We start from the raw sequence: 16,441 nt of genomic DNA on the forward strand, positions 1-16,441 counted from the left end.
AGACCTGGCCAATGATATAGTCTATATTTTGAGATTTGATATACTGTGTGTATATGAACTCAATGTTCAACCACATTTTGTGCAGATTTTTGAGTAGAGAGTATATCTTTTTATGCAACTCTACTGTATGCATGTGAATACAGTTCCTATCTGTTTAGAATAATTTCTATTACATGCTTATTCACAGACACACATCTAGGATGATCAAGATTGGCAGAAACTTCACTGGACTGAAGGACAACTACAGTAACTGGGCGACTGAAAGGTTTACACAAATGATCATGGGATATTCTGGATATTTGTCACCAGCCTTGAGCTCTTACCACTAGATGGCATCATTGTTTTTTTTTATTTTTTATTTTTATTTTTTTTATATCCAATCTGATCATCTATTTGCACTCATATGTTCTTCTATTTTGTTCTTGAATTTCTACCTGTTTCCTGTATTTGACACTCTATTCCAGACCTCAGTGATCTGTGGGTCACCTTTAAAGAAACTGGCTAGGTTTAGCCGGACAGAATAATTTAACTGTGTGTTATTCTTTATCACAACATGGGTCATTTCCAACCACAGAAAAGAACAACAAATCCTGCTATAAATCATTGCTTAAATGACTGCTAACTGAAAATTCACTTTAAACTCATATCACAGACTTTTAACAGCCTGCTATTTTTCACTCATATTTTATCTTTCACAAACAACCAATGTTCAGTGATGCTCATAGGGGACTGTACACTCTCACTTAGAACAAACATGACTGTTATGTTAATCTAATTACTTTTGAACACTCAGATGAGCATCACAGCATCAGATGTTTCAGACCAACTAACATTTCATTCTCCCAATAGAAGAAAACCAGCATATCCTCATCTTATGTTCATCGGTCATTTTGACCCAGAGAACAGACAGATGGTCACTCTAAGGCAGCGTGATCCAGGCCTGGTGAGGAGAGCATACTTACAGCGATCACCTCTGTCTGAGGTTGACTGTTGGCCTTCTGTCGCCGCAGGTCAGATTGTATAAGAGCTGTGAGGCAGAGAGACACAACCTGATAGTCTGAAGTTAAGAGCAACATACTTTTAATGCGTTTGTTACATGCTTTAATTCAAGGTTTACACTTCATAAATTCATGCATTTCCTGGAACTCGAACCCATGACCTTGGTGTTGCAAGCTCTACTGTCTGAGCTTTCATGGTACGTTCATATTAATATATAAAACCCTGCGTGTGTGTGTATGTGCCACTGTGACACAATATGCTGAAGTTATGCTCTATCCATGAGTGGAGCGGTTAACTAGTCACATGATGAGAGTCGTGTAATGAGCTTCTACCTGTCAGGATGGAGCCGATGAAGAGGAACACACAGAGGAAGATGTTTCCGGCCAGTGTGCTGAAGTGATCGATGATTTTGCCTTGAATGATGGTGAATGCAATTCCAAACATCTGCATACAACAGAAAGATCCTGAGCATGTATGTCATGTACCATAAACATGCTGTTATCTTTATACACCTCCATATCTTCTTAAGCGCTACTGAAATTATGTTCAACCAACAAACTATACGCAGTTGGAGAAACATAATCGTTTATAGTATAAACATTTTTAAGTATCAATTTAGATTAGGGAACAAATTTTCACTATTCAGTGTTAAGAGTTTTCCCTCAATCTTAGGGTGGCCATATGCGCCGTTCATACAGGACACGTCCCGGCCAGGATTTTAATATTACCTAAAATATCCTGGTTTTGGCTGTTTGCACTGTGCAGGTCGATCGTTGTTTGACATTCATGAGAGCTTTTGAAATCGCTCTCATGTGTTTGTTCGTTTGTTTGAATTGAAGCTTCATTACGAACTTTAGTGTCTTTTTATGGTGTGCAGTGATGCTTCAAATCAAATGAACGAACAAACACGTGCGCATGCATTGCTTTGATCGTTCCCTGTAGATCTCACCTTATCATGCGCATGCCACACGATTGCTCGATTATATACAATACCTGAATGTTATTGGTCAAACTGCTTTGAATGTTTTAGGCATTATTAAGATCCTGGCCGGGACGTGTCCCATATGAACAACGCATATGGCCACCCTATTAAAACTGCTAATAATTGCTTTTTTATAGAAAGTAAGGAAATTGTTGTAGTAGTTATTTTTAGGTATGGGATTTCAAATGTATTAAATTGTGGCACTGGAGTCAACTTATCTACTTTACTTCAAATTAACAGCTAGTATAGCACATGTTAAATATAACTAATTTAGCATGTCATCTATATATAACAAATAAGTGAAAATATTAAATATTAAGTTGATGTACTGATCAAAAACATATTATGTCAACAGATGTTTTAATTAATTCAATACGTTAGAATTTTAAACTGGCAACCATGCATTTATTTACTGTAGGTCGTGGAAACAGGTCCTCTTAATGTCTTTTTAGATTTGATTCATCCTCATATCTTAAAGTGCAGAGAAGATGCATGACCTGCGCTGAGCAGTTGAGCAGTCCTGAAGATGTTCCCTCTGACTCTGGGTATGTGAGCTCCACTGCAAACTCAAAGCCCAGCGGCAGATAACCCGTCATGAAGAACCTGCGGTCAAAGACGGAACAGACTGAAGAATCAGCCGGTCCAAAATACTGCACTGTATGCATCTATACTGGAAACAGTTCAACAGTCAGCCATTTGCATGCATAAACATAAAAATACACATCTAGTTCACTCATGAAACTCTAGATGTTGCAAGCTAACAGGTATTTTACATGCAATCTGCTATATACTATAATAATCACACTGTACACTAAATAACACAAACTGCTTGGCCTCTGCTGATTCTCAATGTTTAAATAGTCAAGTTCAGTGTTAGCTGTATGCTGAACCTATAGGGCACTAGAGATCCTCTGAAACCCTCCACCTCCACAAGCACCACCTGTCTAGATCTGGAATGGGATTTATGTATACTGTATTTTTCGGACTGTAATTCGCACCTGAGTATAAGTCGCATCAGTCCAAAAATACATCATGATGAGGAAAAAAACATATATAAGTCGCACTGGACTATAAGTGGCATTTATTTAGAACCAAGAGAAAACATTACCATCTACAGCCGCGAGAGGGCGCTCTGTCTTCAGTGTAGACTACAGGAGAACTGAGCAGCATAGAGTGCCCTCTAGTGGCTGTAGTTGGTAATGTTTTCTATTGGTTAATTTTTCTTAGTTAATTTCTCTTGGTTCACGTCAAATTCATTTTGATAAATAAGTCGCACCTGACTAAGTCGCAGGACCAGCCAAACTATCAAAAAAAGGTGCGACTTATAGTCCGGAAAATACAGTACATATCCATGCAGCAGCAGCATACCTTACATGCTAACAGCAGCATGTCTGTGAATCACCAATGTCATATCAGTTAACATAGTGAAACTATTCCAAAAGTTGTAATGATTGAACTACAATTAGATGTTGATCCACAAAATTTATTTGTGGTCAGTCTGTGTAGAAATCATGAGCTATAGATTTGGCTGGCAAGCATAGTTCAGTTAGTTGATGCTGTAACTACCACACTGGGGGCAAAAGTATCTTTCAGAAATTATAATATTTCATTATTAGATGTTTGGTCTCTAAGCATGAAATGGACTTTTGATGTTAAATTCTATACTTGGCACATGTTCACATGTGCACTTTGGTCAGAGTGGAAGAAATATGATGTAATCAAATACTGTGAAAAAGCTGAGAAAAGTTTAACTTTTCTCTAAACAAACACAAACTCTTTTCCTTCCAGAATGTTGCACGTTGGTAACACATTATTTTAATGTGACACAGTTACACTTGTTACATGTACTTGCTATAGTGAAAACTGTAAAAACCCTAACTTTATAGTAAACGCATGATGTATATTCATAATGTAGCATGGTCACACAAGAGGGAGATATTTATAAAGCTGTTGATAAAATGCTAATTTGATTGTTTATACATCTCAGCTGTAATTGTTGTCCCTTTGTATGCATTGCCCTTGTCGAGTGTTGTGGACCTTGTTTCTTCTCGCGAGAGTTCCATTGCAACGTGCCAGGGGATCCCCAAATGTCATCTGAATCCGCTGTGTGCCTTAAATGTCACAACACTTATGTGTCCACTGCAGGTTTTTTGTCACTGCCTGCATCTTACCCGAGCGCTCCTGATGTGAGGAACACAACCCACAGATGACCCAAGTTCAGGGTGAAAGCATAGATCACCATCCCCACAAACGACAGCAGATACACTGAGAGCGTTGTCTGCCTGGCAAGACAAATATTAGTAAGTTAACCTTCCAAAATATATGTAATTCACTCTAATGGTAATAGTGTAATTCACAGAACATGTTTACTTGATGGTTTAATTTTTAAACATCTTCGTACATTCAATGGGACAAGGTACAGAAGTGCAGAAATAAAAGCATGTGTCAAGTAATCAATCAATCATTTAGGTTTGGTATGCCTAAATCTTTTTCTTTTTGCATTTGGCATTTTCTCAAAAGATGTATGTTTCTTCACTCAGATTGTGTCAGCACTATAAGTATATAAAAATATATGTACATAAAATCAGTTATGTTCTGTTTTGGTTGCTGTTCCTATGTCTAGTCCCTGTCTGTCCCCCCTTGGTTTCTATTGTTTCTCATCAGTTGAATGATTATTGTTACGTCCTCTGGGCTTAATTGTTTATTATCTGTCTTTGTTGTGGTGATATTTGTTGTGCAGTTTCCCTCCTTTCTCTCTTTCTCTCTTTTCCTCTACGCAGTGTTAATTGGATGCAGCTGCAGGTGATTATTGGAGGATGGAGCATGCTTAAAAGCTGAGGAGGATGGCACTGAGGATGGGGGCGTCGGTCATGTGACATGTGGGTTGTCGGTTGACGTGGTTGGTTCGGCGTTGTGTGCTCGCTGTGTATGCGCGTTGCAGAGCTCCAAGGTATTGGCCGCTGCCGTTCTGCCCGCCGTCTCCTGCCCCAGACATTCATCGCACTGGTTGTCCTGATGGTAGCTGTTAAGTGGTTGCCGTGAGAGTTCTTTGTTCTTATGTTTGCTTTAATGTAATCTTTTGTTTGTTTTGGAAGCCGTAGGGAGGAGGTTACCATTTGTTTTATGATCCCTTGTTCTCTCCTGTTTTTGGACAGCTAGGGAGTAAAGGGGAGACTGATGTATTTTGTTTTGGGTTTTGGTTTTGTTAGGTAAGTTAATGTTTAATCATGTCTTAGTTAGTTCCTCTTTTGTTTGTTATTTTGGCTATAACCCCTCCTGAAGATTCACGCTTCCTGTTATGTTACTTTGTGAATTAAAAACTTTCTCTCTTAAGTATACTCTCGCTCCGTTGTGTTTGTGTCAGCTGGGACAGGAGAGGGGCGGGCCTAGTCTAAATTCTTTTTTTTAACTTTGTCCGGAATCCCCGACCCTAGACTGGGGGGAGGACGTGACAATTGGGGGCTCGTCCAGCCGTTTTGATAATTGGTACTTCGTCCAGTTATTATAACATTTGGTGTTTGTTTGGCCGTTCGCTCGTCTTTTTGTAATAATTCATATGGCCGTGACACCATAGCAATTGAGGGCTTGTTGTTCATGGTGATTTGTTATGGTTGTTTGTTTGAATCGTTATCTGTCGTCAAAGCCTTTTTGCTTGGCTGTTTTGATCTTTTGATAGGGGAGGAAGTTCATAGGGTTTAGGATGGATATCGATTTAGTTAAGTTCTCTCTTTCGCCCACATTAGGAGAATTTGAACGGTGTAGGAAGGTAGACCTGATACAGCTAGCAGATTTCTTTAATATAATTGTTTCTAAAGAGGGAAGGAAGCAGGTTGTTAAGGAGGAGTTGTACGCTAGGTTAGTAGAGAATGGTATTTTGCCTGAACGTTCCATAGCTGGAGTTCCGGAGGCAGAGATTGGCTAGCCAGCAAAAAGCTAGCAAGTCTAAAGGGGTAGCATTTATTTCTTGTGTCTGGAGAGCCACCGCATTCTAGCCCTAATGTGTTTTGAATCATTTTTGCAAACTTGTTTAGTTTCGCTTTCGGATGATTCTGAGGCAAAGCCTATAGTCATGCTGCGAGATACAGGGTCCGCACAGTCACTGATATTGGAGAGTGCACTGCCGTTTTCGAGTGCGTCATATACAGGCGATGATGTACTCATTCGAGGTATTGAGATGGGCTGTACTCCTGTGCCCTTGCATGTAGTCCATTTAAAATCTGACCTCATTTCGGGTCCTGTTAACATTGGTGTGCAGCCACAGTTACCTGTGGAGGGCGTGAGTATGATCTTGGGTAATTATTTGGCTGGTAATTATTTGAAGTTTTTCCATTCCCGATTGTGTCAGTGAAGCCTAATGTTAGGGAGCAGGTAGCTGCTCTGTCACAATTCTCCACTGTTTTCTCTGCATGTGCTGTAACGCGTGCACAAAAGAAATTTGAAGATGTAGTGGATCTGTCAAGTTCCTTTTTAGCTGCAATGCCTGAGGCCGCAGAATGTAAATTGCTTGTTAAACCCCAACCATTACCGTGTGATGAGAATTCCAGCGCAAACGAAACCTCCTTAAAAGTGGGAAGGGAACAGTTAATCGCTGCGCAAAAATCTGATTCAACTCTGCTTAAATGCATCAGTGCGGCTGTTGATAGAACTCGAGCGTCAGATGCTTTGGTGGGTTACTTTTGGGATGAAGATGTGTTGATGCGCTGGTGGAAGCCGTCAACCCCAGGAAGTGATCGTGTATATCAGATTGTTCTTCCTACTGATTATCGTTTGCAAATTATGAAGCTAGCTCATGAACATATTTGTTCAGGTCACCTTGGTGTTACAAAAACGTATGACCGCATCGCTAGATATTTTTTCTGGCCAAGTTTGAAGTCTTCCGTGTCTGCGTTCGTTCGGTCTTGTCATATTTTGTCAACTTGTGGGCAAACCTAATCAAGTGATTCCGCATGCGCCACTCAAACCTATTCCTGTCATAGGGGAGCCGTTTGAGAGACTTATTTTGGATTGTGTTGGCCCCTTGCCAAAAGCTAAGTCGGGCCATCAGTACGTTCTTACTATAATGTGCGCAGCCACCCGCTACCCCGAGGCTGTGCCATTGTGCTCTATAAAAGCGAAAGTGGTGGTTAAGGAGCTGGTAAAGTTTTGCTCTCTGTTCGGGTTACCTAGAGTAATTCAGACCGACCAGGGAACAAATTTCACTTCACGTTTGTTTGAACAGCTGGTAGATTAATTACAAGTGGAACACCAGATGTCGAGTGCGTATCACCCTGATTCGCAAGGTGCATCAGACGCTAAAATCAATGTTGCGCACTTATTGCGTTGAAACGAATAAAGAGTGGGTGGATGGACTACCTTTGTTAATGTTTGCAATAAGGAGTACCAAACAAGAATCCTTAGGATTTAGTCTGGCTGAACTCGTGTTTGGACACACTGTTCGTGGACCCTTGAAATTGTTAAGTGAACAGTTTCTTGCTAAAGATCTTCCTCCTGTACCCATCCTTGAATATGTGAGTACGTTTCGTGAACAACTTCATGGTGTTTGGGAAGTTGCTAAACAGCATCTTGCTGAGAGTCAAATTAAGATGAAGTGTAGACACGATAGAACAAGTGTTGTTCGTGACTTTCAGGCAGGTGACTCTGTGCTTGCCCTTCTGCCTGTGCCTAATTCTCCTATGCATGCTCGTTTTGCCGGTCCATATAAAATCGAGAAAAAACTGAGCGATACTAACTACGCAGTTTTAACTCCAGATCGACGACGCAACAGTAGAGTTTGCCATGTGAATATGTTAAAAGCATATGTTGCCAGAGATGTGCCTGAAGTCAACCCTTCTGCTGAAATTGTGACTACTACGAATGTTGTTGAACCATCTCTCATTGGTGCACTAGAGACAGGTGAGGTCACTGGCAAGGATGTTCAAGTATCTTGTGGGAGGTTTTCGAATTCTTCTATCGTAGCCACCTTGCCATCCCACCTTTCGTATTTGTCTAAGAATCAGCGTGATGTTATTGAACTGATTCACAAGCATTCTACACTGTTTGGTGATGTTCCTTCGCAGACAAATGTGTTAATGCATGATATTGAAGTGGGTCAGAGTACGCTGATCAAACAACACCCATATCGAGTTAATCCACATAAACGTCAAGCAATGAAAGATGAAGTCAAGTATCTAGTGAGTAACGGTTTTGCTGTACCCAGTCAGAGTCCATGGAGCTCGCCCTGTCTACTTGTGCCAAAGTCTGATGGCTCGTTTCGATTCTGCACGGATTTTCGCAGAATAAATGATGTTACTAAGGCTGATTCTTTTCCTCTCCCTAGGATGGAGGACTGTGTTGATCGTGTGGGTTCATCAAGCTATGTCACTAAACTCGACCTTTTAAAAGGTTATTGGCAGGTGCCATTAACAGCACGCGCTTCTGAAATTTATGCGTTTGTTACACCTGACACATTCATGCAGTACACGGTCATGGCTTTCGGGATGCGCAATGCACCTGCCACATTCCAAAGGTTGATGCATCTTGTGTTGTCAGATGTGCAAAATTGCGAAGTCTATTTAGACGGCGTGGTAATATATAGTCTGACATGGGAAGATCATTTAAGCACCCTTGGTTCAGTTATGGAGCGATTGGCTAAAGCATCTTTGACACTTAACCTCAGTAAATGTGAATTTGCTAAGGCCGTAGTGACTTACCTTGGTAAATTCGTCGGACAAGGTCAGGTTAAACCGGTTCAGGCTAAGTTTGAAGCCATTGTGAAATTCCCTTCACCTATTAATAAACGCGATTTGCAGCGTTTCTTGGGAATGACTGGGTACTACCAAGGTTTCTGTCGGAATTTTGCCTCGGTAGTTGCACCTCTTACTGACTTGCTGAGCACGGAACGTAAATTTGTGTGGAATGAAACTTGTGAAACCGCTTTTTGCTCTGCTAAGGATCTGTTATGCAATGCTCCAGTTCTCCAGGCTCCGAATTTTGCTGTTTCTTTTAGTCTGCAGGTGGATGCGAGTGCTAATGGTGCTCGCGCGGTGCTGATACAAGCTGATGATGCTGGGATCGAACATCCAGTGAGCTATTTCTCAAAGAAGTTCAACAGGTGTCAAAGGAATTATCGCAACATAGAGAAAGAGGCTCTAGCTCTATTGTTGGCTATTCAGCATTTTGAAGTGTACCTAAGCTCCGGTGATCACATAGTGGTGTACACAGACCACAACCCTCTGATATTTTTAGCTCGTATGTCTAACACTAACCAACGCCTCATGAGATGGGCAATCTTTTTGCAAGAGTTTAATTTAGACATCCGTTATAAGAAAGGTACAGAGAATATTGTAGCAGATGCATTGTCCCGGGTTTATACAGACGATAGTTAGATGGCCTGTTGAAAACTGCATGGCTTGCTACCTTTGTCTTTACTACAAATCGGGTTTTGTAGTTAAGGGTGGGGGTGTTACGTCCTCTGGACTTAATTGTTTATTATCTGTCTTTGTTGTGGTGATTATTTGTTGTACAGTTTCCCTCCTTTCTCTCTTTATCTCTTTTCCTCTACGCAGTGTTAATTGGATGCAGCTGCAGGTGATTATGTGGAGGATGGAGCATGCTTAAAAGCTGAGGAGGATGGCACTGAAGGAGTGTGCGTCGGTCATTCGACATGTGGGTTGTCGGTTGACGTGGTTGGTTCGGCGTTGTGTGCTCGCTGTGTATGCGCGTTGCAGAGCTCCAAGGTATTGGCCGCTGCCGTTCTGCCCGCCGTCTCCTGCCCCAGACATTCATCGCACTGGTTGTCCTGATGGTAGCTGTTAAGTGGTTGCCGTGAGAGTTCTTTGTTCTTATGTTTGCTTTAATGTAATCTTTTGTTTGTTTTGGAAGCCGTAGGGAGGAGGTTGCCATTTGTTTTATGATCCCTTGTTTTCTCCTGTTTTTGGAGGGCTAGGGAGTAAAGGGGAGACTGATGTATTTTGTTTTGGGTTTTGGTTTTGTTAGGTAAGTTAATGTTTAATCATGTCTTAGTTAGTTCCTCTTTTGTTTGTTATTTTGGCTATAACCCCTCCTGAAGATTCACGCTTCCTGTTATGTTACTTTGTGAATTAAAAACTTTCTCTCTTAGGTTTACTCTCGCTCCGTTGTGTTTGTGTCAGCTGGGACAGGAGAGGGGCGGGCCTAGTCTAAATTCTTTATTTTAACTTTGTCCGGAATCCCCGACCCTAGACTGCCCCCAGGACGTGACATTTATGTTCACCTGTGTCTTATTAAGCTCCCTGTTTTCCTGTGTATTTACCTGCCTTCAGTTTCCTTGGTTCCTTGTTTGGAATTGTCTTTGCATGTTGTGTGTAAAGCTGTTAAGTTTGTTGTCTCTCACCATTTGTGGGTTCTCTTTATTTGTTGTATTGTGTTAAATAAGTTTTAGGTTTTAACTAGATCCACATCGACTTATCTTTGCCTGAATGCACCTTGACAAACTACTACACCAAGAAATACAATGGACCTAGCATCTATCCATCTCTTCCGTCTCACACAGGATGACAGTTTGTTGACTTTACCTGAGCAAAGGGTATTACTCATCCATGGAGGGGGGCTCCCTCAAGTACAACAAGCAAAGTTAGTTTACCATTAATAAGCAGGACTGATTGGGCAGACAAGCTCTTGAAACTTCAGGCATCTGAGCGCAAGATAGACAGATAGATAGCAAGTTTATTGCATTTTGTATGCATGCTTGTTACATGTTTTTAGTTTGTTTGAACTTTTAAATTGTACTTCCTGTTTTTGTAGTTCATTCATAGCCCTTTTGTTTCATTGGTCCCCTTGATTGCAATGCCAGGTTTGTCTAGTTTCCTTGTTAGCTTCAGTGTTGTGGGTAACGCGTTACAAAGTAACGCGTTAGAGTACTCTAATTACTTTTTTCCTGAAATTTGTAACTTAACGCGTTAGTTTCGTGCGTAAGTAATCAGTAACTTCGTTATTTTTTTTTAAAAAGTAATCCGTTATTTTAAGGAAAGGAAAATCCCGACTGCAGCCTGCTTTTTGTCAGACAGTAGTCCTAGGTCTACTGTGCCACCTGCGGATGTATCAGCGGAGCCGAAGCTCTGTGATCGTAAAGTCAATGGCTGTGATGCGTCTGTGCCCTGCACCTGACCCTGTGTGTGTGTGGTTTTTTTTTTTTTTTTTTTGAACTCCCGGCAAGATAGCAGAGAGGACAGCGTTTGGTTTATGGAAGTACGCACATTATTTTCAATTTGTCAACGAAAAAGAAAAGAACATAACGGTAAAATGCACACTCTGCTTTGGTGAAAAGCTTCTGTCGACCGCCAAAAATTCTACCTCAAATTTAACGCTACGTTTTAATCACTACTTTGAAGAGTAAATGTAAGAGGACTGCGTTAAAGCGAATTTAGGCTTGTGACTGTGAGTGACACTTTAATAATAATTAGTTCGGCTATTAAGCGATTTGTCATTTGCCTGTGTGGCAATGAAGGATTTAATTCGGTTTGTTATCATTTTTGTTTGACAGGCAGCTGTTAATTTCTGTTAGATCATTGGCTGGCTGGTTGTTCATCATTTCTAAATGGATTTAAATCTTTAATGTTTAGGGTTGTGTTTACAAGTAAGCATACTTGTACTTTGATAACTGCATTATTTAAAGTTAAAGAAAAATCAGGAGTTATCTTGTGGTGCTCATAATATACAGTAGCCTAGGCTACCCGGGCTGGGTAACGTTAGGTGCGAATTTTGATTAATAATATGTTCTGTGATAATAAATAAATAAAACGCCATGTGGAATAGCCGATTGCTGACTGTCTTTCCTGTTATTGTTATCCTGCAGTGTTAATTTAGTCGGATGACTGACGTTATTCATTGTCGGGAGTCACGACTTCTAGGTGCATTTAAAGGGGCCGGGGGCTGTGTCTGTCATGTGTGAGCTGCTGCAAACGGCTTTTAATTTTTGGTAACGCATGAGTACTCTAACGCGTTACTTTTATGAATAGGTAACGCTGTATCATAACTGATTACTTTTAATTGATGGTAACGTTGTAACCTAACTAACTACTTTCCAAAGTAACTATACCCAACACTGGTTAGCTTCCATTTGTGTGTGTCTTCGTCAATGATTTTCATTTGGTTGTTGGTAAGCTGTTGCTGGAAGGGACCAACCGGCTAGGTCGGTATGAGTTGCCAGCATCCCCACAGCCTCAGCGCTCTCAAGCTCAGTTTCCAGCACATCTACGTCAGGTGGTCGCAGAGGTCCTTCCAACCATCTTCAGTGCTCCTAGGAAAAGGCCACTGCCATTCTGAGTGTTTGGTCTGCACACAAGGTGTCTGCTCCAGATTCTCTAGAGGTGGCGGTGTATGATCCTTATCCTGATCCTCCAGAGGCAGAGCTATTCACCTCAGGTCCTTCCTGCCTGTTCTGTTCTGACAGCAGAGGGCTCCTAGAATTCCCTGCCTGTCTTGTCACAGCCACTGGGGCCAACACTGTACCCGTTGCCTGTCCTGTCATAACCAAGGAGGGTGTTCTCAAACTCTGAGTCTGTTCTGTCAAGACCACAGAGGCCGTTTCTAACCTCTTATGGTGTCAGTTTTAGTCCAGCCTATCCATTGTTATGGTCTATTATTGGTCATCTCTGGCTTATCCACCATGGTGGTCCTCTGTTCCATCAACTCTGTCTTGATGATCTTTGGTCTTTGGAGTTTCTCAGCAACATCTGCACTGCTATGGTGGTCTCCAGTCCTGTCTGCTCTTCATTTTTGATCATCAACTCCACCTCCTCTGCTGTGGTGGTTTTTAAGCTCCATTTTATCCACCATGGGGATCTTCAGCCCCATCTGCTCTGCTGTGGTTTCTTTTTTCCTGTCAGTTCCACCCAGGCCTACTGCTCTGCTGGCTAATATGTTCATACTTCCTGGTTCTAGTAAGAACTCTTGCTGCTGCATTTTTGACTAACTGTAGTTTGTTTACTAAGCCTGCAGCACAACCACCCAATAAAGCATTGCAATAATCCAAGCTTGAGGTCATAAATGCATGGATTAACATTTCTGCATTTGACATTGAGAGCATAAGCCATAATTTAGATATATTTTTGAGATGGAAATATAGAGTTTTACAAATGCTACAAATGTGGCTTTCTACGGAAATATTACTATCAAATAGCACACCTAGGTTCCTACCTGATGACGAAGAATTGACAGAGTGGCCATCAAGTCTTAGACAGTGTTCTAGGTTATTACATGCAGAGTTTTTAGGACCTATAATTAACCCCTTTTGTTTTGTTTTTTCAGAATTTAGCAGTAGGAAATTACTCATCATCCAGTTTTTTATATCGACTATGCATTCCATTAGTTTTTTTAAATTGGTGTGTTTCACCGGGCCGCGAAGAAATATAGAGCTGAGTATCATCAGCATAACAGTGAAACCTAACACCATGTTTCCTGATGATATCTCCTGATGGTAACATGTAAAGCTTGAAGAATAACGGCCCTAGTACTTAGCCTTTCCTCCTGCACCTAAACAAACAAATACAAATCACAATTGTTTAAACAAACAGAAAAGGATGTGAAAGGGCGGTGTTCTGGTGTTCAGGGCTCACACATAAGCCCTATTCGGACAGGACTAGTTTTACAGGGGGTCGTTAGAGAAATCTGCGTTTCACAGACGTACTTGGTGATTTTAATCCCGTCCGAATCTGCCACGTCTGTTTTTTTCTCACACAACCTCTGTGATAATTCCAGAGCAAATTACCTACTGTTTTTCAGCAAACTCAGTGATCCTCTGAGAAAACTAATCCTGTCCGAATGCGAATGTCTGTGATTGCCGGTGATTTTTATTTCACAACGCATTTCCTTGTGTGTTTTGGCCAACGTGAATTACCGTAAATGCTTTTACCGCGCGGATGTTTGATATATTTGCTTAGCGGCCAATAAATAATAATAAAAAAAAATACAAATAATAAAATTAAGAGCAAGATCGCATAAACTGTTAATACCGGCTATTGTAATATTAGCATCAGGTAAGATTACTCACGTTCATTTATGTACTCAGTTACATAATGTTTTAATTACATTTAATAAAAAAAAAGAAAGGAAAACATGTTAAACTAAAGGAAACACACATTAACATGGTTTTGTTATACTAGCCATTTAGTATTTATTGTGTAATAATACTAAGGCAATCATTCTGAATGAATGCAATGCACGCATACAGAGCACGTGATCTCTGTGACGCCCAGATGCACAAATCAGACCCTCCCACCTCTGTAATAAACACAGAGATTTTAGTCCCGTCCGAATTGGTACATGAAAATCACAGACGTCAGGTGGTAACAATCGAAACTCAAACATAGTTTAGAAAACTAGTTCCGTCCGAATAGTGCTGTAGAAAGGCATTTAATAAAACTTGAACACCGAATTTGCCTCTTTTTCCTCTTATACCGACAAATACATACAACATATGTAAAAATATCCGTCCTTGTAAGTATGCTCGAAAAAAACTGTCGGTTAAGTCTTAATTGAAAGTAAACAGTTGAGAAAAAATTTGGATGTGTATTATATTAGATGCAGTCATCGTCTCTTAAAGTGACCGTGCCAAATTTAGCTACTAACTGCTGTAATGTTAATCCAAGAAAATGAAAGAAAGAAAATCACTTACTGCTCTTGACTGAATTACTTTGTAGATTTTACAAGAATTAATGCACAGTCATACCAACACTTTGACCTGACCATGTTTTGCTTATGTTTTTTTTTTCCTGAAATGCTAATGCAACCTTTTCACACCACAGTCTGAAGCAAATTAAGCATTGCTTGGTAATTGGTCAACAAAATATTGATAGTTGTGTAAATTTTGTCATATTAAGAGTTGTCTGAAGTTTTGGTTGATTGTAATCCATTACATACCTTTCTATCAAAGTTATCTGACATTATCCAGATAAACTGTGATAATGTGAGAAATGTTGAAGGTGTCTGAATAGATTTAGTTTGACTGTAGGTCTATATTGAATTTTTACAGTGAAGACTATGCAGTGCTATTTTAAATGAAATTATTTGGTTGCTGCACCTGGACAAAAACTTGAATAAATGAAAACATCGTGGAAATAGAACAAATAAATTAATAGAACGAACATACAAATTAAACAATTTCAAACAGGACACACTGGTACAACCTGCACCAGGGCCCAGCTAACCCCAGATACGGCCCTGCTCACAGATACCATTTTCCTCTAAGAAGGAATATACTGTAATTGTGAGGATACTACCTTTTCTAGTATCTTGGACAGAAAAGTCAGACTCGATATCGGTTTATAATGAACTAATTCTTTGGAGTCAAGTTCTCGTTTTTTGTGATGAGAGGCTGAAGAGAGGCTTAATAACAGCCAGTTTGAAGGTTTTGGGGACATATCCTAATGACAATGACAATAATAATAGTCAGAAGACAATCTATGACTTCTGGAAGGCCCTCTTTTAGGAGCTTAGATGTAATAAGGTCCAAAATACATGTTGTTGGTTTAGATGATTTAACAAGTTACAATAAAAATACAATTCTTCCTCTCTACAGTAGAGAATGAGTGGAACTATTTCTCGGGGGATCTATAGTGCACTGTCTGATGCAATACTGTAGCTAACGGCTGCTTGGTTACAATTTTATCCCTAATAGTATTGATTTTAGAAGTAAAGTAGTTCATAAAGTCATTACTGCTGTGATGTTGGGAAATGTCAACACTTGTTGATGCTTTAATAAACACTTTTTTTCTAACATCTTCTGACTGGGGGATGCAGAAGACATGCAGGTGGAAAATAGAAGACATATACATTGTGTGTGTCTAAATGTCTAAGGTTACGTATGTAACCCTAGTTCCTCAAAGGAACAAAATGCTGCGTCGAGAACGATTGGGGAACCCCTCCAGCGTGACGTCTCTGAATAACATCTGTAATCAGTCCAATAGAAGGGCGCGACGTCATAGGCGGGTGACGTCAGAGACCAGGAAGCATAAAAGCATGAGCGGCGATGCCGGTAATCAGCCTCAAAGGATGAAGCAAGCGCTGGTCAGAGATGCCGGATGCAGAGATGCCGGAAGTGTGGCACTGTGACGGAGCATCTCGTTCCTTCGAGGAACTTGGCCAAACTTCAGAAGGAGTGAGTCTTGACTCCTGGAGAGGGGAGATCAGAGGACTCAAGGCTTAGGATAGCATCCTGATCACTGCTTAACATAGGCTTCATCAGCCTCAGCGCACCATGGAGGAAACATGTAACCAGAGGGTTTCTGCCCACTGACTGGCCACCGAGAGGGGCGCAGTAGGCCACCATGGCCACCCCGTAGACCTTCAGGGTGGAGTAGGTCACCCCTGCGGAGAGACTGCAGGAACTCCAGCACTGTACCAACCGGCAGTTAACTGGGTCGAGCTGGTGGTCTCCGCACCAAGAAGTGAAAAGCTTCCACTTCAAGGCATACAGTTTCCTCCATGAGGGAGATCTAGATTTGG

At 40.8% G+C, this 16,441-nt stretch overlaps 1 protein-coding gene across 1 annotated transcript in view; it reads right to left on the reverse strand.

Annotated features, from left to right (window-relative positions):
• Window positions 1–16,441, reverse strand: part of LOC127975808 (feline leukemia virus subgroup C receptor-related protein 2-like) — a 41,826-nt gene that overhangs the window by 3,223 nt on the left and 22,162 nt on the right. Inside the window, exons 6-9 of the mRNA XM_052579796.1 lie at window positions 4,153–4,263; window positions 2,479–2,584; window positions 1,332–1,443; window positions 963–1,027 (exon numbers count right to left, since the gene is read on the reverse strand). Coding sequence (XP_052435756.1) covers window positions 963–1,027; window positions 1,332–1,443; window positions 2,479–2,584; window positions 4,153–4,263 — 394 coding nt within the window. The remainder of the gene's footprint in view (window positions 1–962; window positions 1,028–1,331; window positions 1,444–2,478; window positions 2,585–4,152; window positions 4,264–16,441) is intronic.

Source organism: Carassius gibelio, chromosome B17, assembly GCF_023724105.1.
Source record: "Carassius gibelio isolate Cgi1373 ecotype wild population from Czech Republic chromosome B17, carGib1.2-hapl.c, whole genome shotgun sequence".
Taxonomy (NCBI): Eukaryota; Metazoa; Chordata; class Actinopteri; order Cypriniformes; family Cyprinidae; genus Carassius; species Carassius gibelio.